This window comes from Pholis gunnellus (genome assembly GCF_910591455.1).
Source record: "Pholis gunnellus genome assembly, chromosome: 1".
NCBI lineage: Eukaryota > Metazoa > Chordata > Actinopteri > Perciformes > Pholidae > Pholis > Pholis gunnellus.
Genome location: NC_136528.1, coordinates 11,368,640 through 11,391,434, shown reverse-complemented (window position 1 = coordinate 11,391,434; position 22,795 = coordinate 11,368,640). Strand labels below are relative to the sequence as shown.

At 45.3% G+C, this 22,795-nt stretch overlaps 1 protein-coding gene across 4 annotated transcripts; it reads left to right on the top strand.

The window, feature by feature from the left end:
• Nucleotides 1-1,368: 1,368 nt before the first annotated feature.
• Nucleotides 1,369-22,156, top strand: sema6d (semaphorin 6D). Of its 4 annotated transcripts, XM_079161567.1 has the most exons (20): nucleotides 1,369-1,507; nucleotides 7,899-8,070; nucleotides 8,613-8,724; nucleotides 9,843-9,903; nucleotides 10,117-10,179; nucleotides 10,277-10,378; nucleotides 10,564-10,654; nucleotides 10,896-11,015; nucleotides 11,336-11,424; nucleotides 12,212-12,429; nucleotides 12,520-12,651; nucleotides 13,261-13,416; nucleotides 13,612-13,785; nucleotides 14,123-14,263; nucleotides 14,492-14,569; nucleotides 14,687-14,745; nucleotides 15,369-15,425; nucleotides 15,939-16,121; nucleotides 17,887-18,128; nucleotides 18,248-22,156. In XM_079161567.1, exons 2-20 carry the CDS (start codon nucleotides 7,947-7,949, stop codon nucleotides 19,382-19,384), a joined length of 3,339 nt encoding a protein of 1,112 aa, XP_079017693.1. In that variant the 5' UTR covers nucleotides 1,369-1,507; nucleotides 7,899-7,946; the 3' UTR covers nucleotides 19,385-22,156. The 4 variants fall into 4 exon arrangements, with proteins under 4 accessions (XP_079017693.1, XP_079017694.1, XP_079017695.1 ...); XM_079161568.1 differs by lacking the exon at nucleotides 15,369-15,425; XM_079161569.1 differs by lacking the exon at nucleotides 15,939-16,121.
• Nucleotides 22,157-22,795: the final 639 nt, after the last annotated feature.

Below are 22,795 nucleotides of genomic sequence, written 5' to 3'. Positions count from 1 at the left end.
TCCTAGTACCTGCGTCTGCACAAACCTTCGACACATTGATCTATTCATCTTCCCCCTCTATCACCATAACAGATGCTCGTGCTGATTCAGTCCCCGCGGGATACAGGGACATCGCACATAAGAAACCCAGGACTGCAAGAAACATCGAGTTGCGAGATTGAAGCATGAGAGGCTAGAAGAAACAGACTATCTGTTGAGATAACCTTGGCAAGATTGGAGAGGAAAAAAAAGAAAAAAACTATAGAAGGCCTGAGGAAAAAGAAATGAAGAGCCTAGATATCGAGAACTAGTAACTCCCCCCCCCAAAAAAGAAAAGAAAAGAGGAAGAGGGTGGGACAAGTGAGGGACAAGTGGGAACAAAGACATGCAAGAAGTGCCAAACTGGGATCAGGCAGATCAGCAGTGCAAACTAGTGTTTCCTGTGCAAGTATTGAGATGCAGATCCCACTTTCGCAGCTCATAATGGGGGCTGTCAGAAGTAAGTGTGTGCGTGTGTGTGTGTGTGTGTGTGTGTGTGTGTGTGTGTGTGTATGTGTGTGTGTGTGTGTGAGTGTGTGGGGGTGAGGATGTTCGCTTGGGACGGATTCTCACACATCTGCTAACCTGCTTTTCTAATGGGGTGCAAATGGGCCTCCATTGTCCGGCCTTGCAGACCTGGTTGGAAACGACCTGACACGTTGGATGACGACTTCGGCTTCACATGCATACGGGGAAACGCACTCACACTGAAGTGTACACACACATGTAGATCGCCTAACGCTGTGAATGGAAGTAGCTCAAACTAAAAAGTTTGTTTTTAAATTTGTGTTTCTAGTGCACAATAATATTTGTAGTGTAACATTTGTAACATATTTGTGTGGTACATTAAGAAGTTATAGCCGTTTGCTAGAATACATGACATATGAGTTTGTGGAGTTATATGACTCCAACTTTTACTCTACTGTTTCATATTTCTTAACAGAAAAAAACAGTTGCAGGAGGCTTAGCTGAAGGAGAAAATGTGTGCTTTAACCATCACCCTCTTAAATCCAAACATTTCTAAAGCTGTGTTTTACTAAGCAGCCACAACTCAGCTGAAATGATTTTTACTAGGCGCTCTTGCTGACTTGGAGTTGGGGGATGGGGTTTAACAGAATGGAGGGGAAGGGGGGGGGGTGCAATACGGGGTCACACAGGAGGAGAACTGTGAGGGAGGGGGTCGCTTTTTCATTCTCTCTGGGCTCTAGGAAAGAAAGGAAGGAAGCCAGAGCGAAGCCCGAACCACCAAAGTGAGGAGAGATCGGCGGGGGGAGGGACTGTAGCGAGAGCGCTGCTTATTGGTAGACTGTGGCTCTCTCTCTCTCTGGATGGATTGACTAAGCACGGGTCGAATTACACCATTTGCCGTGCATTAGTTTGTTTTTCTCTCAGCCAGGAGAAGTTGGTTCACTACGACGCACACAATATATATTTTTTCCTGGGGGATTACAGCCACACAAAAGGATACAAAATAAGCAATTCAGATGAGGTGAGTTTCTCGCCGCTACGTGGATTTACTTTGTTGCGCCGCATTACGCAGTGAAAGTCGAGGGGGGAAACTAGAGAGAAGTCTTTGCTGGGATACTAAATATTTCTTTTGACCACGTCTCTATGCCGCTCTGCAAAACCGATGGTTGCAGGACAGAAATAGTTCGTGCCCTGACTATTTTTACTAATGCTCTGATGCGATTTACTATTCATTCATTCCTTTCGCGACCGACACCGTTTATCTGTCCTGCTCTGCTCCGAAGCGGGTTTTCCATCGCTCCTAAAGCGGTGCAACGGAGGGTAAACCACATCTAAAGTCACCTCTTTATTTGTTGGACAGCTTCTCCTCCTATCAAAGCTGTCAGAAATCTTTATTATTTTAGGTTATTTGAGTCGCACGCATCAAACTGGTGAAGCGAAAAGTAAGTGAGCTACTGGGATAAACAAGCACAGAAATAAGCTGTGTGTACATTTGTTTTTCTTTTATTCCGTTGGATATGTGCGACATAATGCTCTCCGTCAGTCCACACGCCCTCTATTATCTTTAATCAGCGTTAAATCAATGAGTGTACATGAAGTCAGAGCGCGCCGTATAGTGAGGATAGCGCGTCGTTAATGTTTATGTCTTTTCCCTCTGGTTTCCAAAGTTAATGGTAGTAGAAGGGGGCTGGTGTATCGGTGTATGAGGGAGGGGGGGGCTTGTGTGGTCGTGGCACGGCTTTGAAGATCAGTCATCAGAGCGCAGGGGCCCGGGGACGGAGACAGAGCAGCCAGTCAAAATGCTCGTTTGTGGCGAGCGGAGCTGAAATCTGTGCGCAACTGGATCAAAAAAGAGAAAAGTGGGGTCCGCGTGGAGCTTAAAATGACAGGAATATTACATGCTGGGTGTTTTCTCTTAAATGGATTACCAAAGGAGTATGACATTCAGTCGGATTGCCCCAGTCACGAGTGAATTCGGACACGCAAGGTAGGTGTCCTCGATGATTTTCCAATTATTGATATAGTGAATTTTATTTCTTGGACACACTCTGTGGTGTAGCTTTTATTAAGACGGACCTTTGGATTTAAAAAAGGGACACATCTCTACTGTGTTCTGCGACCCGGAGAGCTACTCTGTGAACAGAATATATACAAGGGAACCAAGTACTTGGATTTCAAAGTAAAAATATTCAAATTGTAAAAACAGATGTTCGCATATATTATGATTCATCGAGAGTAAAATCAGAGCCAAGCCAGTGTTGGTCTTTAACAGATCTCTCGCGCAGAGAAGTGTCCGTATTTTCCTACAATTGCAGTCACAATAGCTCACCTCTTCTGTTGTGTATTGTTCCGAGTTGAGTTAATGATTCAAAAGGCATACATTTATAAAAAATAAAGTGTTTTCTGACATTTCGACTTCATCAAAATCAACTTAAAGGAGTAAAGGACGCGATTGTACGGAGCATGCTGGCAAACATTCAACAATAAAAGACGAGTAGGACGGGCAGTTTGTCTTTGAACGTTGTTTACTGCTCTCTCACGGATGCCTTTAATCTATTTAATGTATTCACAATTTCATTATGGTATTCTTATATTGGATAATAAATTGGAGAAGCGCTCGTAACCCTTTTTTGGGAGGCAGAGCAGCGCGAGAGTCCAGCCCTGCGCCTGCATTAAGTGCCGTGAAGGCAGTTAAACGCAGCCCCATCACAGTTGTCACTCCACCGCTGTCCCCCGCGTCTTTGTTGTCTTTTGTATGAGTCCTACATGTGGACTAAAGGGGTCTGAAAAGATTCACCACGGATAAACCTTGAATGCCTTTACGCCCCAGTCCGCACAATGCTCGCATTAGAGCCAGGGCTGCTGCATGGATTGTGTGCGCAAAAGGAGCAGAAGATCCCCGAGCAAAAAACTTGAAAAAATTACCAGCGGCTGAAGGAAAAGAAACAGAAGAATAATGAGTTAAAGACAGAGATAATTAGACTGGTTCATTTGATTCATAAGGAGGCATTTAAGTGGGAGTAGAGTAGGAATTGTTCTGCTGTGTCTCATTATTTAAGGAAATTTGGTCGAATGAAGTAAATGAGCAAAGGGAGATGAAGCATTTGGGCTTAATCTAAAGTAGTCTGCTGTGCTAAATTAACTCTTTCAAAAAATAACCAAAAAGTGCACAGTTACATTTAATTGAAGTTTAAATGTATTGATGCTATTCTCGCAGACCACGGCAGTCCCTTTACAGATGTAAAAACAGAGCAGATCTGTGTAAAGCCCACAGATGTGTACATTTCCACTAAACTCTGGAGTGTCAGAGAGAGGAGAACCCCGGCTTAGTCACTGGAACCTACAAACGTGATATTGGCAGGAGCACCACACTCCGGCCGGGTCGAACATCCGAACCAGCCGAGGGTTAGTTGGCAGCACAGCTGGCTGCTGTGCCTCACTTCACCTCACCGGCCACGGGGTCAGAACCCAGCGACCAGAACGATCCCCGTTAACCCCCGCTACAACCGGCTGTAACCCCGGAACAACCGCCATTGAACCATACATTGATCAATGTTAACCCTTTCCACCGTGTGCCTTATGGTTGCCCTAAACTGCTGCTTGGGAACCGGATTGTTCAATGCTAAATTGGTTGAGTGATACAAGTTTGACCCTGTGTGCAGCATTTGGAGCCAGTATGTTTTTTTATAGTTTGCTTTGTTCCCCCCCCAGAACCCCCTTTTAGGAGCCCCAGAACAGCTCTCCCGAATGTAGGTCCACTGACCGGGGGTGGGGCTCTATTGTGTTGACTTGCCCAAAGCCCCCTTTGTTTCCTGGTCACACCTGCAGCTCAGCCCCTTTTGTGCTCTACTATAGCAGAACTACTGCTGAGAACAGCCTTTCTCCTGTTTCACTCCGCCTCTATCCAAGGTGGAGAAGAAAGGGAGGGAAGCACGGTTTAGGGTGGCACAGCCCTCTCCTTCTGCCAAGCCTCTGAAGCAACAAGTCCGACCAAGCCCCTCAGAAGGGATCCTTAGGTAAATAGCACGCGATTAGGGCCAGTGGTTATTATTGAACTGGGGAAAAAGGAGTAGTAATCATTTCTGGGCCCGTGTGGCGGCTGCTCTAATCATCTGGCTGACTCACTCTCCTGTGTGGCTGCTTCTTGATTACTTTCTCAGAGCAGTTGAGAGTTGAGACGACCGTGTTATAGGACGCATCCAGTTTTGGACGTGCGCACAGATTTAGACAGACATACGACAAGTGTGAAGAGTAAAAATGCCTGAAACTAAACTCCTGGGCTATCTGATTTCCTGTGCCGTTAGGTTTACAGATCAGTATGGCGCAAGATGACAAGCCTAGCAGCCCCGAGCACCAGCCATTGTTCTGCTGGGATTACATCCACCCATCGCACTCGCACACTATCTACGAAACCTCACGCACCACTGTTGTTTGTCTCCCTTTTATTAGCCCCAATTCCTCCCAATAGGACTTCCCTGTGAAATCACATCCATTCAGTGTTGCGGTGGGGGAGAGGTTATGGCTGACATGTGCCAGTGAAAGCACAGCTAAGAGGAGAATATGTGTTAATCCGTCATTTAAAGCTTGGAACACTAAATCTTCAGCTGTAACTACCAGAATTGGGCAACAGACCCACCATCAGGAGAAATAGCAATCCATCAGACCCCCTCCTCTTCTCCCCCTCCCTGTGTTTAACACCATGGGCCTGAGCCAACAACATCAGCAGGGAGAGTTCGTGGTTGTAGGACATTGAAAAGCCTGTAATAACAGAGGTAGAGAGAGGCTAAATGGCACAGAGTTGCGTGACAAGCCCAGCATCTCTAGGCTTGTTGAGGCCCATATATGTGTGTATGCACACACACACATGCACACACAGTCACACACTGGAGGGCAGGAACCAGAGAGCGCAAAGGCATAGTCAATAGAAAACATGCTGGGCTCACTAGAGATTGAGAAGTAATTTTAGATCGCTGACCTCTGGATGTCTTCTGTTTCTGTTTTACATTAAAGTTTCGGAGGAACGCCTTCGCCTCCGCGGCATGGCTATTACCATGCAAGGAATCATGGGAGATGGGAGCTGAGCTTCTGCCTCTCGTTGGAGTGTTTTTCTCCTGAATTTTTTAGAGAGGGAGAATGGCAGGGGGAAAAAAAGCGGCGTGTGCTTAAGAAGAGGGGATATAGAGCAGGACTCGAAATTCTGACAACCGAGGAAATGATTTACACGTGAACACAGTTCGGACTGGAAGCACAGCCTGCAGCTTGTATGATAGCACTATAGAATTGAAATGTGAAGCTTGGTTTATTTACCTTTCATGGCTCCACTTTTTTTCTATTGTTATACGTTTGGTATCTATTCCTGTCCCTGGCTTCTCCCAGGAATTTGTCAATTTATTGCTTGGGTTTTCACACAGCACATTTCTTGGTGTGAGAGCGTCTGAACCGGGTAGTAAAAAGAAAAAGCTGCTATGCTTTTAAAGAACACCACTGTCTCTCTCTGCAGAGCAGTGTCATCATTTGTCGTTTGGATTAAGTTGCTGACAGTTGTCCTTCTGTAATGATGTGGGAGCCTGTGTGCATAGATCTGTAGATTGTTTGTGTCCAGAGATGCATTTGCATCTAGATTAGATGATAGTGACTGTGACAGCATCATTGATGTTTTCAGTTATAGCGAGATATAGGCCCGGATTCAATCTTTCTATTTTGTCAAAAAACCAAACCCGTAATTTAACTATTAAGTGGACCAATTGAGATGAAGTGTTTTCTTGTCTTGCATTACTTAGTCATAATGACATTGCTCTTTCAAAGGCCTCAGCATCCCACAGAGTGCTGAATAGCCATGATTACACATTGTTGATGACTAAAACACGCGGGTATTGCTCCGCTTCCATCTCCGCCGCATTCATTCTTTTTAGTGACACATCATCGTACAGGAACTGCAAAATTGGATTATTAATGCCTGGAAAACACACTGTGCGCTTTATATCAGCATGTAGGCTTTAAGGCAGTGCAGCCAATGTGTGTATTAGCCCGTGTAATCCACAAACACTGACAAAAGGCTGTCATGCTGATGCCTTTAAACGCCTCATGTCGCCTAGTTTTCTACTTGGACGACCGTGTGTATTACAGTTCATTTGGTGACGTAAACTAAAAGTGTTTGCAAAGATTAAAAAAACAAATATTTCCAGCCATTTACGAGATGAAAGTGACCAGATTGTGAGTTAAAAAGTTCTCACATGGCTACAGGGATATAGTCAAGTCCATAGACTGCCTTTTGCTGGCTGCTGATCTGCTGTGCTTCCTGTGTGGATCAATCAAAGCACTAATGGCTTGGCAGGCTGGCCCACAGACAGCACTGGAGCAGGTGTGCTTTGGGGCTAATTGAAAAAGGAGTCAATACTGTGTGTGTGTGTGTGTGTGTGTGTGTGTGTGTGTGTGTGTGTGTGTGTGTGTGTGTGTGTGTGTGTGTGTGTGTGTGTGTGCGCGCACATGCATCATTCTTTGCATTACACCATTTGAAGGGGTGATTATGTATGTGCAGCCGTGTGTCTGTGTGTGTGTGTGTGTGTGTGTCACAGTGGGCTCCCAGCTAATCCATCCCTCTGCCTGTGTGACGTCTGCCGGTAAATTGTTTATATCCGTTCAGGCTTTGCCTGCATGAATAATTTGTTTGCCTTATAAATATTTGAATGTACACCGATCATTAATATGCACAGACACAGTCTGTCTCTAAAGCACTCCTCCGTGCACTAACATACACACTAAACTCCTTCCCGTCCCACAATAAATTATTACCAATGTAGTTGCTGATATATCATGTCTACAATCAGACGCAGTACAAACTAGTATCCACAAAAAATACTTCCGCGTCAAAACAACTGTATATGACTTGATCCTCCGAAAGACAAAGCTCAATGAAGCCCTACGCTGCAATGACGCTCACCCGCCCCGAGGAAAGGCACGAGCAATAACAGCCAACAGAGCACTAATAGAAGTCAGCTAAGGTCAGAGCAGAGGCTACACCAGTGATGGTGATGAAGTTGCAATCTGCTGATTGGTGTTGAGCCTGGCCCAGGACAAACCAATGGGAGCACAGATGTACAGAGACAGCAGGCCCAACACATTTCTAACAGTGTGGACTTCCGCTGCATCCAACACACACGGAGACACCCCACCGGTCACTTGGCTGACCTTCCCTTAGACAGCATGTGCAGCGAGAGGAAGAGGGGAAACGCCAAGCTCTGCCGCTGAGAGCTCAGTCATCAATAAGCACGAGAGGGTATTACGCAAGCCTTATGTTTAGGGAAAAACTTTGCTGCGGAAATTCTTCCCCTTTTCATTGTTGTTTCACCCACAGAAGGTTAAATATGACATCTGTTAAGCAATGAAAGCATGCATTGTGTGTGTGTTCGCAGGTAACATCTCCACTAGAGTGAAACAGGAAGTGTCGTCTGTGAGCAGCCATGGGCCAGAGAGCTGTGCTTCTGCTCAGTGAGCTGCTGCTGCTGCTGCTGACAGCCTCACGCACTCTCCTCGCAGTCAGCTTCCCCGAGGACACCGTGCCCCTCGACGTCGTTGACGCACACTGTGAGTACACGCACGCAAACGAGCTCGGCGGTTACAATTACTGCAACGTCACTGAAAAAGTCACCACGGATCCTTAAACATACACTTTTTTTACTCACTCCAGTCACACGAGAAACAAACGCCGGCAGCCACCTTTTTCTAGTCGTGTCAGCAGTTCCGGCGCTCTCGCATGCGATATTCATAGTAATAAAATCAATCTGCTCCATGGTCAGCTGTAGCATTAAGTGGATTTCATTCTCATCTCCGTGATGTACTGGAACAACAGAGAGATGTGCTGACACAGGCAGCCATTATCTAACGTGCAAACAAAACACAATGACACACAGATATAATTATACACAACATACCGTAGATCTTTACACCGTAATTGCAGCAGGATTTGTATAAAGCACACACACACACACACACACACACAGCATATTTCTTTCTAATCAGACCAGTAAAGTTTAATGTAGCAAGAGATGTGTGTGTTTGCAAGAGTGTGAGCTTCTACCACGAGTTTCCCCACTAACAGCATGTGTGCGTGTGTGATGTCTTCACAGTTGCACGGCGGTACCCCGTGTTCAGAGGCAGGCCCTCTGGCAACGAGTCACAGCATCGCCTTGACTTTCAGCTGATGACCAAGATACAGGACACTCTGTTCATCGCTGGCAGGTAAACTCAACACACATACACATTATCTCTTTCACACATCCCCCACACCAATACACTAAGTCACTCCTTGGCAGGTAAACAGTGGCGTAAAGGGGGGGAAAAGCTCTTAGTGTTATTGGATCTGTTGCTTCTGGGCCTGCATTTGATGTATATGGCCGGTATTGATCGAGAAAAGGCGTCTATCACACTGGCCTCACGCTCCGTCAGGGATTTCTTGGCATCTTTACATGTCTTTTTTTTTGGTATTTATGGGCCATGAGAATAATCTAGACCGCCAGCACTAATATTGTAGCAGGAACTCAGCTCGACGTCTACAGTATAAAACTCCCACCTCTGGAGCCCCGGTAATCACCGCCACATGCATCTCTGTTTTCAGGAGGATCCTCCTTTTGCCAGTTTGGGGTAGTCACTAAACGTGAAGCAAAGTGTTGTTCTCTACGGGTTGATAGAATTGGATTCTCATTGTTTTATTACATTTTTTATAACCAACGTATAATCAAAACAATAAGTGGTCGTCATGTAAAATGGTACAGCAGAGAGGACAGCCAGGTTTTCATATAAACGGGCAGTTTCACAAAAACAATTCACTGTGCATCAACTCTGCAACACCCTGTTTGCTGTTCACACATTACAGACATTAGAATGTGAATATTTTCAGGTTTCGACAGAAATCTACCCAGAGAAATTGGTTTAAACTCATTTCCCTAGGATTTTATATTACTGCGAACCAAAAAGTAGAAGAAGAGGCTGAAAACATAGTTCCCAGTAAATGACATCATCTAATGACAAGTACCGCGCATAGAAATATTCTCATAATGGCTAATAAATAGAATAATTGGGGAAACAATGCAAATGAGCTGCTGATTATGCATAAGAGTCCCTCTAAGAATGTGAAAACGAGAAAAGACTAAACCACATAGATGTGTTGAAAATGGTATTTTTAAGTCGAGACCTGAATTCATTTTGAATCAGAATTTTTACGCTTTTATCAATATTAGAAAACGACACCGATAAAGCCCCAGATTTTTAATCTTTAAAACAGAAAACATTGAAAATGTGCTGTAGCGATGGTTGTGCTGTGTCACTGAGCTGTGTGTTTTGCTGCTGTCTGTCCACAGAGATCAGGTGTACCTGGTCAGTCTGAGAGAATCCTACAGGAATGAGATCATTCCTTACAGGGTAAGATTCTCTCAATCCACACACACTAAAAGGGCTCTGGAGAAAATACAGAGCCATCCATCACAAACTGGACAGGTTGTAAAATGAGAGAGCGGAAAAGGGAGGACAGTGTGCACGAGTGAGTGAGTGTGTGTGTGTGTGTGTGTGTGTGAGTGTTTGTGTGTTAGTAGTGTGCCGCGCTTGCGTCTAATGCTCCCATGTTGTTTTTCACAGAAGCTAACATGGCGATCGGGCCAATCTGACAGAGACACGTGTGCCGTCAAGGGAAAACACAGAGTACGTATAAAAAGGCCATTCCCAGACAAAGGACTAGTGAGAAGCGGAGCTAGCTGCCTCTAAACACGCTGTCCCATGCTGTGTGTCCGTTTTTCAGGACGAGTGCCACAACTTCATCAAAGTGCTGGTTCCCAGAAACGACGACTTGGTGTTCATCTGCGGTACCAACGGCTTCAACCCCATGTGCAGATACTACAGGGTCAGTATCCAGTGCCAGATGTGCACTTTCAGTAATTTGAGTTACACACCCTTCATTTTATTTTCTTGTTAAATAAATTTGACTAGGCTCTGTTTGACTAATGTTTCTCTATGTGGGTTTGTTCTCGCCGTGTCCCTTGACAAAAACATGTTTAAAGTTTCGGCTGATTGTTGTGTTCCCTTCAGCTGGATAACCTTGAGTTTGATGGAGAGGAGATCAATGGACTGGCACGATGCCCATTTGACTCCAAGCAAACCAACGTTGCCCTTTTCGCTGGTAAGGTTCAAACACACACACGCCTCTGCACATAGTTAGTCCTTCCAGAGAAGAACTAATGGGTTCCTACTCGCGCTCTCATTATCACCTCTGTGTCTTTGCCACAGTAAAACTGTGCCTGCAGCGATAACACCGGAGCTAATCAAGCCTTTTAAAAGGAAGAGAAACAACACAGCATTGACCAACAGTGTATCCTACTTTCTGGTGACTGTACTCCTTGATTTGTATTGGTTTTTGTTAGAGGGGAAGCTGTATTCGGCAACTGTAGCTGACTTCCAGGCCAGTGATTCTGTCATCTATCGCAGTATGGGTGATGGATCAGCCCTGAGGACCATCAAATACGACTCCAAATGGCTGAAAGGTAAGCGATTGCCTCTTCATCACTCTTTATTTTTTCTCTCCCCTTCTCTTTCCCGGAGAAACGCGTGTCCGCCTGACAGCTATCTAAACGTACATGCATGGTGTATGCATGTACGTGGCTGTCAGAGCTGTGTTTTGGATTGATAGAGAGCTCTCCTGCCTTGCCAAGCTCCGCGGGGATATGGCCCGTTCTCTCCCAGGAAATCTAGGTCACCCCCAGTCATCTACAGCCTTGTACAAATCCCTGAAATATTCAACATGCACAGTGGTGGTGACGGTGCAGAAATACACTTCAACTCTCTGCTTCTGTCTCTCCCTCAGAACCTCATTTCCTGCACGCAGCAGAGTATGGGAATTATGTGTACTTTTTCTACCGGGAGATTGCGGTCGAGCACAGCAATCTGGGCAAGGTAAGACAGCGCACCTGCCGTTTATAATGCATTACGTATTCCACACGGATACAGTATGCAGGTCTTTATCCACATAAAAAAAAGGCTTACACCTCCCTCAGTGCGTGTGTTTCTGCCACAAATGGCCCCAGTGGTAATGGGGCCCATTCAGGCGATGACAGTGCATCGCATTAGAATACATGAGGAATTTCAACAGCCAGTGTTTGCTGGGAATGTTCTACTAATGTAAAACCATTACACAGTGAAAGGATTTGTCTCCCGGAGATGTGCGCTCTGTGTCTGCCACTACCTACGACACGTGCAGAGGGCATTAGGAGGCTCTACGTGCAGAGGCCAACTTCAGATTTTCACCATGCCCCATCCTGAGCCGGTCTGGCCGAGCCGCAGGAAGCCGGCATCCTCCATCAACCACCAGCCAATAAATATTTCAACCCTACTAATGCTTGGGTGACACCTGGCCTCTGATGGAGGTTTGCGCTGGTGAATAATTAAAACCAACCGCTTCACACACTTCATTCATACTCTAAGCCTTGGTAATAAGTGCAATCAAACACATATTCACGTGGCGCTGCATCGGGCCAGTCGAGGCCAATGGGATGTTCTATTTTTAGACGTTTGCTCCAGTCAGGGTGAAAAATCTCCGCACACAAAGTTAAAGATGGGGGCGTGTGTTTGCTACAGGATGGAGATGTTTTATTCAGCATGTTGAAGTGTTTTTAGTGACGTTCACTCAGCCGCCTTCCGCTTCCCCTCGCCTCTCTCTAAACTAAACCACTGCACCTCGCAGGTTGTGTATTCCCGCGTGGCCCGGATCTGTAAGAACGACGTCGGCGGGTCGCAGCGGGTGCTGGAGAAGCACTGGACATCTTTCGTGAAGGCGAGGCTCAATTGCTCGGTGCCAGGGGAGTCCTTCTTCTACTTCGACGTGCTTCAGTCCATCACTGACATCATCAACATCAACGGAGAACCCTCGGTGGTGGGTGTGTTCACCACACAGATGAACAGGTGAGCCCCGGCTGCTGTTGGCTGTTAAGGCAAATACGAAATTCAGGAGTCATACGTGGATGTTACATTGATGTATGTCTTTCTCCTCAGTATCCCAGGGTCAGCAGTGTGTGCCTTCTCCATGGCCGACATAGAGACGGTATTCATGGGACGGTTCAAAGAGCAGAAGACTCCCGACTCTGTGTGGACTCCATTTCCAGAGGAGAAGCTGCCCAGACCTCGGTACGAATGACACGTTTCTTCTCCCAAGAGAATCTACTAATTTCAAACCTTCCGAAGCACACAGAGCCAAGACGGCAAAAACAAAAAATATAGATTTCAGGTTTTATACATGGCTTTTCTTGAGCAGGTGGCGCTTGACTGACATTTCTTTCTTACTTTCTAAACCCTTCTTTGTACGGGTTAAACAGAACGACATCAAATCTTTTTCACTAGTAAGGGACCAAGTTATTAGCTTTGACCCAGCACACACATTCACCATCTGCTGATGATTAAATTATTAATTTGGCATAATTAGACGCGTTGCATATTTAACCTGTTTACAGTCAGCACGTATATTTGCAGCCCTGCCCTGTGTCCAAAACACAAAGTCCACGAAGCACCTCATTACCCCGGTAAATCATTAATGGAGGATAACCATGCATATGTATATTTTATGTTTCCAGCTGAGGCCTTTTTGTGATCCTAATAAGCACCTGCTCCTCTCCCCCCCCACCCTCTCGTTGCACTTTTCACCCATTTCAATACACGCTTTTATTACTCCCCGGTGTGTGATCGTATAGGCTGATCTTTGACCTTTTGCTCTCTCTTCGTGTGCACCCTTCATCCTAGACCCGGGTGCTGTGCAGGTCATGGTCCAGCTGCGTCCCTAAAGAGCTCCATCGAGTTCCCGGACGATACCCTGCAGTTCATCAAGTCCCACCCCCTCATGGACACAGCTGTGCCTTCTATTGGGGATGAGCCTTGGTTCACCAAGACTCGCGTCAGGTATGGCAATACCTCCGTTTCTGATACCTTTTTCAGGACCTTGGTTTTTAGGAACAAATTAATTTGTATGTTGACACGTCTCTTAATTTACTGTGTAAGAGCCAAAGCGATTCATTTATTCAAAATGGACTCTCTTGTTTTGAATGGGATACCCCCCCACTGTGAGTAACACATGCTCCTCTGCTGTGTGTGAAGGTACAGACTGACGGCGCTGGCTGTGGACAATGAAGCAGGACCTCACAAGAACCACACAGTGGTGTTCATCGGGGCCGAGTCTGGGGTTGTCCTCAAGGTTTTGGCCAAGACCTCCTCTGTGTCTCTGAATGACAGCGTGCTTCTGGAGGAGATAGATGTCTTCAACAGGGCCAAGTATGAATACACTCAATTTTCACCCTCTCTCTTTCTGCCTCTCTTCTCCATTTCTCTTCCCCTTCTGACCGAGGAGTCAGCGACTCCGAAAGTGAAGCATCCTGGCACAGATGGCCGCGTCAGTCGGCTTTCTTTGCATGCACAGTATGTGTCTGATGTCTTTTTTTGTGCTTATTTGCGGACGAGAGCACGCCCCACGTGGTGTGTTAGAGGTTAAACTGTGAGAGAAAGCTCATGCGACTCCTCCACCTAACAAGTGATTAAATCTACTGAGACTGAAACAGTAGACAGACTTATCTGATAAACCTCTGATCAGGTTTCTCTCTTCCCTTCCCAGGTGCCTGTCTAACCATGAGGATGACAAGCGTGTCCTCTCGCTGCACGTGGACAAAGAGGCACACAGCCTGTATGTCGCCTTTTCAAGCTGTGTCATCCGAATTCCCCTGAGTCGCTGTGAAAGGCATTCGTCCTGCCACAAGTAAGTGACGTGCTGGTGCACACGTAGGGGGTTAAAATACGCTCTGTACCGTCGGTCCTAGGTTTGTGACTTGATTGTTTTGTGTTTCAGTAAATGCCATAAAAGGGAATGATAAGAGCTTCATCTTATGCCTTTTGGTTAATGTTCAGTCAGTCACAAATGATTATAGTGCAGTTCCCAGAATGATTAAACCCGGTGTTCTGATGGCGTGTTTTTGTATGGCTCCAGGTCCTGCATTGCATCAAGGGATCCCTACTGTGGCTGGCTGCCTCATGGGGCCTGTGAGAGGATACAGCCTGGCATTTTGTGAGTTCATGCCTCAGCTATGATATAAAGTGCAAATATTATAGATGAGAAAATGAGATAAAAAAGTTTTGCAACTCTTTGATTAATCCCTCCATCTCTTCTTTGCTCTCTTTTTAGGACTGGATATGAGCAAGACATTGAATTGGGAAACACGGCCCACCTGGGAGACTGCAACGGTACGAATCTCATCTCCATGCCATGCCGTCTATCCTGAGACACATGCTAACAAACACACACACACACACACACACACACAGATACACATTCCCACACACACACACACACACACACACACAGATACACGTAAACTGACACATACATGCACACAAACTCATCCCCACACACACCATGAGCCTGCACACTCACACCAGTAACCACTCCAGTAACTTGTCCCTACATAAGTCTATGTGCAGTATTAACACACACATCTGCATACAGTACATGGCCACCTGTAACTTATGCCACCTGTGGAGGCAGAAACATGGACATGTACAATTATGGGTCATGTTCAGCCGGTGCAAATGGTGGAGGTCTGAAGATTAACTGTGCCTTTGGTGATTTTACCGCAAAAACGCCTTTTCCTTCATTTGTACCAACTAAACATGACCCCGGCTGAACCTCGGTATTGATCAGAACCAGAGAGCCTCCACGGACTCCAGTGAGAAAAGGACACTGCTAGCGGGTGCTTTATATCTTTATTATTAAACTAAATAAACTGCACTCTTAGTGTCTCTTAGGAATTTAAGTTTTTACTCCTGAATTCCTTTATACTGATTTCTTGTCCTTTTAATTCTTTTAGCGTTTTTGGGCACTACATCAGCGCCAGATTACAAATCATTTGGCGACCCTACCTCTGGTTAGTTTGATCTTTTACTCAAATGGTTTCTTTCCTTGAGTTCAGCATCTCCAACCCTGTCTTTCCAGCACTACCACCATTCATCTTTTCTCACCAAACACCTCCCGAATGCTAATCACCTGCTTCATTCTCATCGTCACAAACAACAGACTCATAGGCGACATCGGTGCTCTATCTTAGCACAGATTCACGTCCTCCTTTTCACTCATCACTTCCTGTTCCTCCTCTCTCTTGCATGCCCACCCACCATTCGTTGGCATCCTTACTGTTGTGTACCGACTTGTCCTTGAACCGCTGTACCCTCTCCTTTTTCCCCTTCCAAATTGTCTAAACAAAAAACTAAAAATGTGCTTTCATTGGTCTGTGAATGTGAACTGTGATAAGGTTTATTCCCTATTTTGTCAGACACTAACCTTAAGAAATTACGCAATGCCCATGCCTACTAACCGGGATAATAACAGTATGCTTTACCCACGTCTGCACAGTTTGTTAACAATTTGTTTGTCACCACAGACATGGAGTTTTCATCACCGCCAGTCACAGTCCACCCCAGTGGGCCCATAGACCCCCCAGTACTCATACCCACTCAGAGCCCCAGCTCTGAGCCTGGTCCAGAGCTCTACGGCTCAGACCTTGCGTTGCAGGATGACCCAGCCACCTCCCAATCTATAGACTCTATCCCAGGGGGCCAAGAGGGTAAGGCCCGCAGGGAGGCAGCCAACATGCTGCAATGAGTCTGATCTGATAGCTGCCAACAACTTTCACTTAAGCCACACAAATGTGAATCTACACATAGCCTCACATATGCAAACACACACATGCACACATTGGCAGCTATTTAGGGTTTCCATTAGATAACATGGTAGATTTCTATTTTGTCTCTTTTTCAAATTCATTTTCATACACATATTTTGGTATACACATTATATTTTTATGTTATTATTGTTTTCTTTCTTTCACATTTTCTTATGTTCTTTCTTTCTTTTAACATATTGAATCCTAGTTTTCTAATCATTAAACCCTACACTCACTGTTCTCATAACGTTTTCTTTCAAATCTTTTGTTTGGATTTAGCTTGTGTCTCTGCCAGTATAGATTTTTTTAACTCTAGGGCTGCAGTCGAAAAGTCCAAAAATCTGGAGGAGTTAGGAAAAGACAACCGTGGTGCTTAGAGAATCCGACTACACTTTCACTAAGCTAGCTATTATGATGCGACGGCAGATGTCAATGATGTAGGTCTGCCATGACGAAACTACAACAGCGGTATACTAAAAGTGCAACTAAAACATGACCCAGCGAAATCTATTATTATGCATACAGGCTATATAAAGAGCTTCTTTGGGCTGCTTCACTCGAGGTGTGTGAAAACTTATATTTAGCTTTTTAACAATATAAATAATCTAGCATAGGCTTAGCTTGTTTTTGTTTTTATTGAGATTGACAGTTTGCTATATTTACTTTTCATTATATTTCATATTCTTTTGTTAAATGCACTTATTTGTTACATGTTCCAAGTAAAGAAATACATACCAAACAGAACAAAAGGATTGTTCATTTATCAACATGAATCAAATTAGTTAATGAATGCATGAAAATAATTGGTAAACCTGTGCAAGATAGGAATATCGTTTGTTTTCATGGACGGCCCAAAGGTCACTTTAAATGTTCCTGCCGAAGGGAATTGTTGGACGGCATTATCTTCTTTCCTTTTCTAAAGGAAAATCCAGTTTTTCCTATGCTAAAGCAGTTAAGAAAGAAAGCACCTTTCCTTAGCATTTAGAGAATTCAAACTGCTCTTATCATGGTGGCCACTCAGTTAGGAACCTTCCGAAGCAAAAGGGACTTTTCGACCGCACCCTAGCTCTAGAAACACTTTACCCCGGCTGGTAGACCATTGACTGGGCCTGCTCTGCAACACCACTATTTTGGCCGCACGGTGGATGACTAACTCTTTTAATGTCTGTGGTTACTAATAAACTTCCAGTAGAGCAGCAAGAGCTGCTTCTCTTTCCTCTGAACAACTTCCTGCTGGGTCTTGCTCTTGTACCAACAGATTGATTTGGCTCTTCATCACAGTGCACTCCTAACCCTTTGGTAGCGGTTAGACGCATGACAGAAAGCCACTAGTGGAACGTGGATCAAGCCAACACTTTAAGTCTTCCCTTCTGAACTAACATAGCACTACTTTTCATAGATGGTGAAATGGATGTGGGTACCTAACAGCTTCTGCCAATTTTCACCATATTTCTTCTTTTTCATCTGGGCTTGAGATGAATAGGAATGTGTCAATATTTATGGTTGACTGGATCCTTGTATGGGGGAGGTGTAAAATCAGAAACTCATGCATGGAGGTGTTCTCACACAAACATGTACGTTTCTGCTGTTAAACGGGGAGGGGTGCTTCACTTAGCAGCTTGAGTCTTTTCACCAGGGGGTTAAACAATGCTTCGATGTTTTTTAGGAGTGTGGGATATCCAAGCAGGTGAGACCAACCAGATGGTCCACATGAACATCCTCATCACCTGCGTGTTTGCTGCGTTTCTCATGGGTGCCCTCCTGGCTGGTCTGATTGTTTTCTGCTACCGAGACTCATTCCTCCGTAAGCCAAGACGTGTCCACAAGGATGCAGAGTCTGCACCGTCCTGCTCCGACTCCACTGGAAGCTTTGTCAAGCTCAATGGCCTCTTTGACAGCCCTGTAAAGGTACAGCCATAAAACCGGCTCCAATGATGTATCACATTTTGTTGAGAAGAGTGATTGAACAAGATATGTGAAACTGTGTCTAATCTTGCTCTTTTGGTTTTTTATTGTCACATTCTTAGGAGTACCAGACCAACATTGATTCTCCTAAGATGTACACCAATCTGCTGAGCAACGGCAAAGACCTGAATTCACCCAACGGAGACACCAAGACCATGATCTTGCGGGACGGCTGTCAGCCCCCTGAGCTGGCTGCCCTGCCTACACCTGAGTCCACCCCTGTGCTTCAGCAGAAAAGTCTGCAGCCCATCAAAAACCAGTGGGAGAGGGCTCACACAAAGGCCAGCGGACCTTGTAAGGAGTCCAACTCATCAGCCAAGAGTCCTCAGTTCCTTCTTTCTTCTCCTGGTGCTCCTCCTAACTCTAACTCCAACTCCAACCACCCTCACCTCGCCTTGGGACACTCCCACATCCCAAGTGCGGTTGTCCTGCCCAATGCCACACATGACCACTCTAACCTTGACAATGGAGATGATACACTGCCGCATTCGTCTGAAAGGAAGCCGAGGAACCCAGACTCTAAGGGAAGTAGGAAAGACCCGAAAAGGTCTGTGGATGCCAGAAATACCCTAAATGACCTTTTAAAACACCTTAATGACTCAGTGGCCAACCCCAAGGCCATTCTTCAAGAGGGATCGGGGCCTCGGCCAAGGCAACAGCTCACTCTGGAGCCCATGGAGGAACTGACTGAATTACCCCCCAAGGTGCCCAGCCGTGAGGCTTCCCTGTACTCCCCCTCCTCCTCCCTGCCGAGGCACAGCCCCACCAAGAGGGTTGATGTACCCCTGCCCAGCACTCCCACAACGCCAACGGGCAGCCTGAGCATGGGGGGCACCCTGGAGAGGCAAAGAGGGGGGTATCAACTCCACCGGAGTGCCTCTCACAGGCACTCCTTATCCACCTCGCCAAATGGGGTAACCATGGGGGTGTCTGTGTCTCGCCAACACAGTATGAACAGAGGGGGTTACATGCCCCCAACACCCCCCTCCAGACTTGACTCCCAAGGCGGAGTGATGGGGGCGGGAATGCACTCAGCCCACCCATCTTCTGTTCCCCGACAGAGCTACAGTGGGTATGGCTCACTCCCTCGCACAGGGCTTAAACGGACCCCATCGCTAAAGCCAGATGTGCCCCCTAAACCCAATGGGTTTTCACCACAGACTCCACAGATGCGAGTGGTCAACAAGTACAGTTATTAAAAGAGCATGGACACTTCTGAGTGCGCTCTTGGCCTTGACTGTAAAGCTTTGAGCCCTGAGGGCTTGGGGGGAGGGGCTACAGATGGGGTAGGGCCTAGTGTGTGTTTGTGTATCGACTTGAGGTGTGTTCGCCCTTTAAATGATATGCACATTCACTCACGCTGAAAAAGGGAAAATCACACGTGGCCAAAGATACTCCTTGGGGCCTTTTTTTTGCTCCCTACATCTCCATCTCCCTCCCTTGTCACGGTAGCCACAGGATATGAACAGTGGACAGTGGTGAATCTGCTGCTCCCCGTTGTATCTGGGCTTGGGTGTCTCCCGCTCCAATATTAGGAACGAGGTTTAGGACACCAGCTGGGACCGCTACAGCGTCTGGAGTGCTGGGTTTAAAGCCGTGGAATACTTGAAGAATGGGTCTCATTTGTCACTGCCCTTGAGCACTGTCTTCCCACTAATGTGAACTGAACAAAGAGGAGAGGTTGGCCTTTGTTGGTAGGATGGCTGGGGGCAGCGGAGAGGGAAATCCAAAAATGATAAGTGTGTGTGTGTGTGTGTGTGTGTGTGTGTGTGTGTTGCTTAAGATACATATGACCGTGGACAGCTGAATCAAGCAGCAAGCGAACAGAGAAAAGGAGTGCAAATGAATGTGATTGTGTGTGTTGGTTGATTGGAAAGCAGATTTGTGTACAGGCAGTACACTTATTAAGCCTTCACACTTGTTTATCAAGAGTGGCCACATGCCAGAGGGTGCAACTTAAGACCTGTCTAAGACCTAAGTCACTGTCTCATTTCAATAATATTATCACATCTTTGGTCTTTTCTGACCCATCTGAACAGAGATTAACTCATATTTTTGTGTCATTCTGTAGTGTTTTTGGTAATTAGGTTAAGATGAAGTGAAGTTGGTCATGCTGGGACAGGGACTCTGTAACTCACTTGGAAATTTGATTTAGTATTTGCTGCTATTGGTTTTAGACAGTGGCGTTTGTCTTGGATGCATTGTTTTCTCTACCAGACTGGGATGGCCCTTGATATGGGTGTGCACATCTGCTTGTTTGTGAGTGTGTGAGTGTGCGTGTGTTATATTGCAGACAGAGGCCAAGAAGTACAGTTCTCAGCAACCAAACACACTGTTAAATCTGATATATTTGAAAAAATGCTTCTCTCCAGTACTGAAAACTCCCCTAACCTCCACTGCCCCTTTGTAGGAATTATACTGGTGGTTCAGGAGACTTCTTTCTTTATGTAGCAATGGTATTAAGAAAAAAACATACATTTCTCATCTCATTCTATAAATTAATTTTGAACAAAATGATTTGCCTTTATAATGTTTTACTGTGTTATTTAAAGATTTTACCATATGACACTAAAGCAACACCAATGGTTAAGCCCATGTATATGAATTCAACATTTCAGGGCACTTCTGTTCCGTTAAACTTGTGTGTCCCATAATGCGATAACACTAGAATTGTCCTTCTACATTAATGCTATTAAAAGGTATATTAAACTGACCCTAGAACAATACATGGATGTAACACCTCTGTCATCTGCCGTGCTGGTTCTGCAGCCCGTGTTCCCTGTGCAGCTTCCCCGAGAGTGGCCAGTGTACAATCAACACAACAATTTACCAATGTGTCCAAATCAGTCATGCTGGGAATGACAAGATCCTGTATATACTTAAATACTATAAATGAGTATAAATATTTTTAGGCAAGTGAACCTGAATCTGTGCATTGTGTGCCTTATTCACAAAATGAGTTGCTACAGTATATAATATTGGCAATGTCAATTAGTCCTCTGTATGTTATTGTCATATACTATATCAACAATTTTTATACTAAGCATTTTGAAAATCAGCAGGATGTGTTGGAAAAAGTGATGCGGAAAAGAAATTGACTGACAGACACTCCACTTGTGAATGCGAGTCTTACAAAAGGCCAGTGAAAACATTTATTTGGGGTATAAATCAATTATTTTCCTTTACTGCCGGTGTTGAAAAGAATGGTGTTAATCCACCACATAGAGGTGCCATGCAGTGAATGTATTTCCTTGACAATGGGATGTAGGGTGGTTAGATCTTGCACAGTGGAGCAGTCGGCTCCACGCAGCACATCCTGCCCACAGCCAATGTATTAACACAGTGTTCACATGAAAGCCATGGGCGGTGGTCACACAGAATCCGTAATCCCCCAGGATTGCAGTGACAGAAATTGTTTCTATTGGTCAGTAGTGCCGACTGAGGGATCATTTCTCTTGGGTACATTATTTGGGGTGACATCTGCAATCCTATCCGAGGGTCAGTTGCCTGTTTAACCCAAAGCCACATTTTGTTTACAAGTGATGATTGTATGTAAAGACTTTCTGCCTGTCATCTTGCCAGTGTTTGGGCTCTCTTTTCTACTCGACACATGCACACTCGACAACACGAACATACACACTCAACATACAAAGCTCAACTGCCTTGTACATTGCAATATGAACGGGGTCTTTCTGTTGCAATCTAAATTGAAGCCTTTATATTTCAGTCTGAGCTCTGTGTATGTGCAGAAGAACCGGATTTTGTCATGTCATTTTGATTTGAATACTGTGCAACACGGTGATGCCAGGCCAGCTGTATATATGATCTCCAGAGTATTTCAGCGTGTAGATATGTTGTAAAGTTGTACTGTGAATGTGTAAATAATAATGATGGTCTTTGTTTCATGATATTTTTTGTTGATTTTTTTAACACGGCATGTATAGTTGAAATAAAACATTATGGCACAGAAAGAGTGGTCTTGGGGGTTTTTTTCATGTCGACGACATGGAATTTAGCCTGGTTGGGTTTCATAAGTCGGCTCCTTATGTTATGTCATGTGTTTCTGGTGTGAGAGGGCACGACGGAGAGCTGCAAAGAGTTAACAGTCAGATGCTCGGTGTCCTTTGAACTCAGCCTAAGAGCCATGAGATGCATTCGGTACTTACAGCATGACTTGGGAGGGTAATGTGTCCTAGCTGAGTTCTGTAAACTGACTATCTGAGACACGAAGAGTCGGCCGAATGATTAAGAGCTTCAGACTATTTTTAGAGCTGGGTTGTTTTGAAGTTTGAGGCCAGCGCAGAGTCAACCACACCAGATAGCATGTGGGAAAGTTTCCAAAGTAGCATGCTCCTTGTGACACCGAACATCTGGACTAACTACTGCTCAAGGCATAAGATCTGAGCCATCAATGAGCTGTGGAAGAATGCATACATTTAGATGCATGCAGCGTAAACATCCAACGCATGATGTCACACACTGATAACCTTGTGATAAGATCAGCTTTCAACAACAAAGAGGAAAATAAGGAGTGATGGTTGGTTGAAGGAGAGTCACTTTTCATGTGTTCCCGATTTGCAGAATGATAAATAATCAAAAAGACATACGCA

Coding starts and splice junctions, on each gene's coding strand:
- sema6d (XM_079161567.1), top strand. CDS start 7,947: ATGGGCCAGAGAGCTGTGCTTCTGCTCAGTGAGCTGCTGCTGCTGCTG. Junction 11,016..11,335: donor CGACTCCAAATGGCTGAAAG/GTAAGCGATTGC, acceptor TCTCTCCCTCAG/AACCTCATTTCCTGCACGCA. Junction 13,786..14,122: donor GATGTCTTCAACAGGGCCAA/GTATGAATACAC, acceptor TTCCCTTCCCAG/GTGCCTGTCTAACCATGAGG.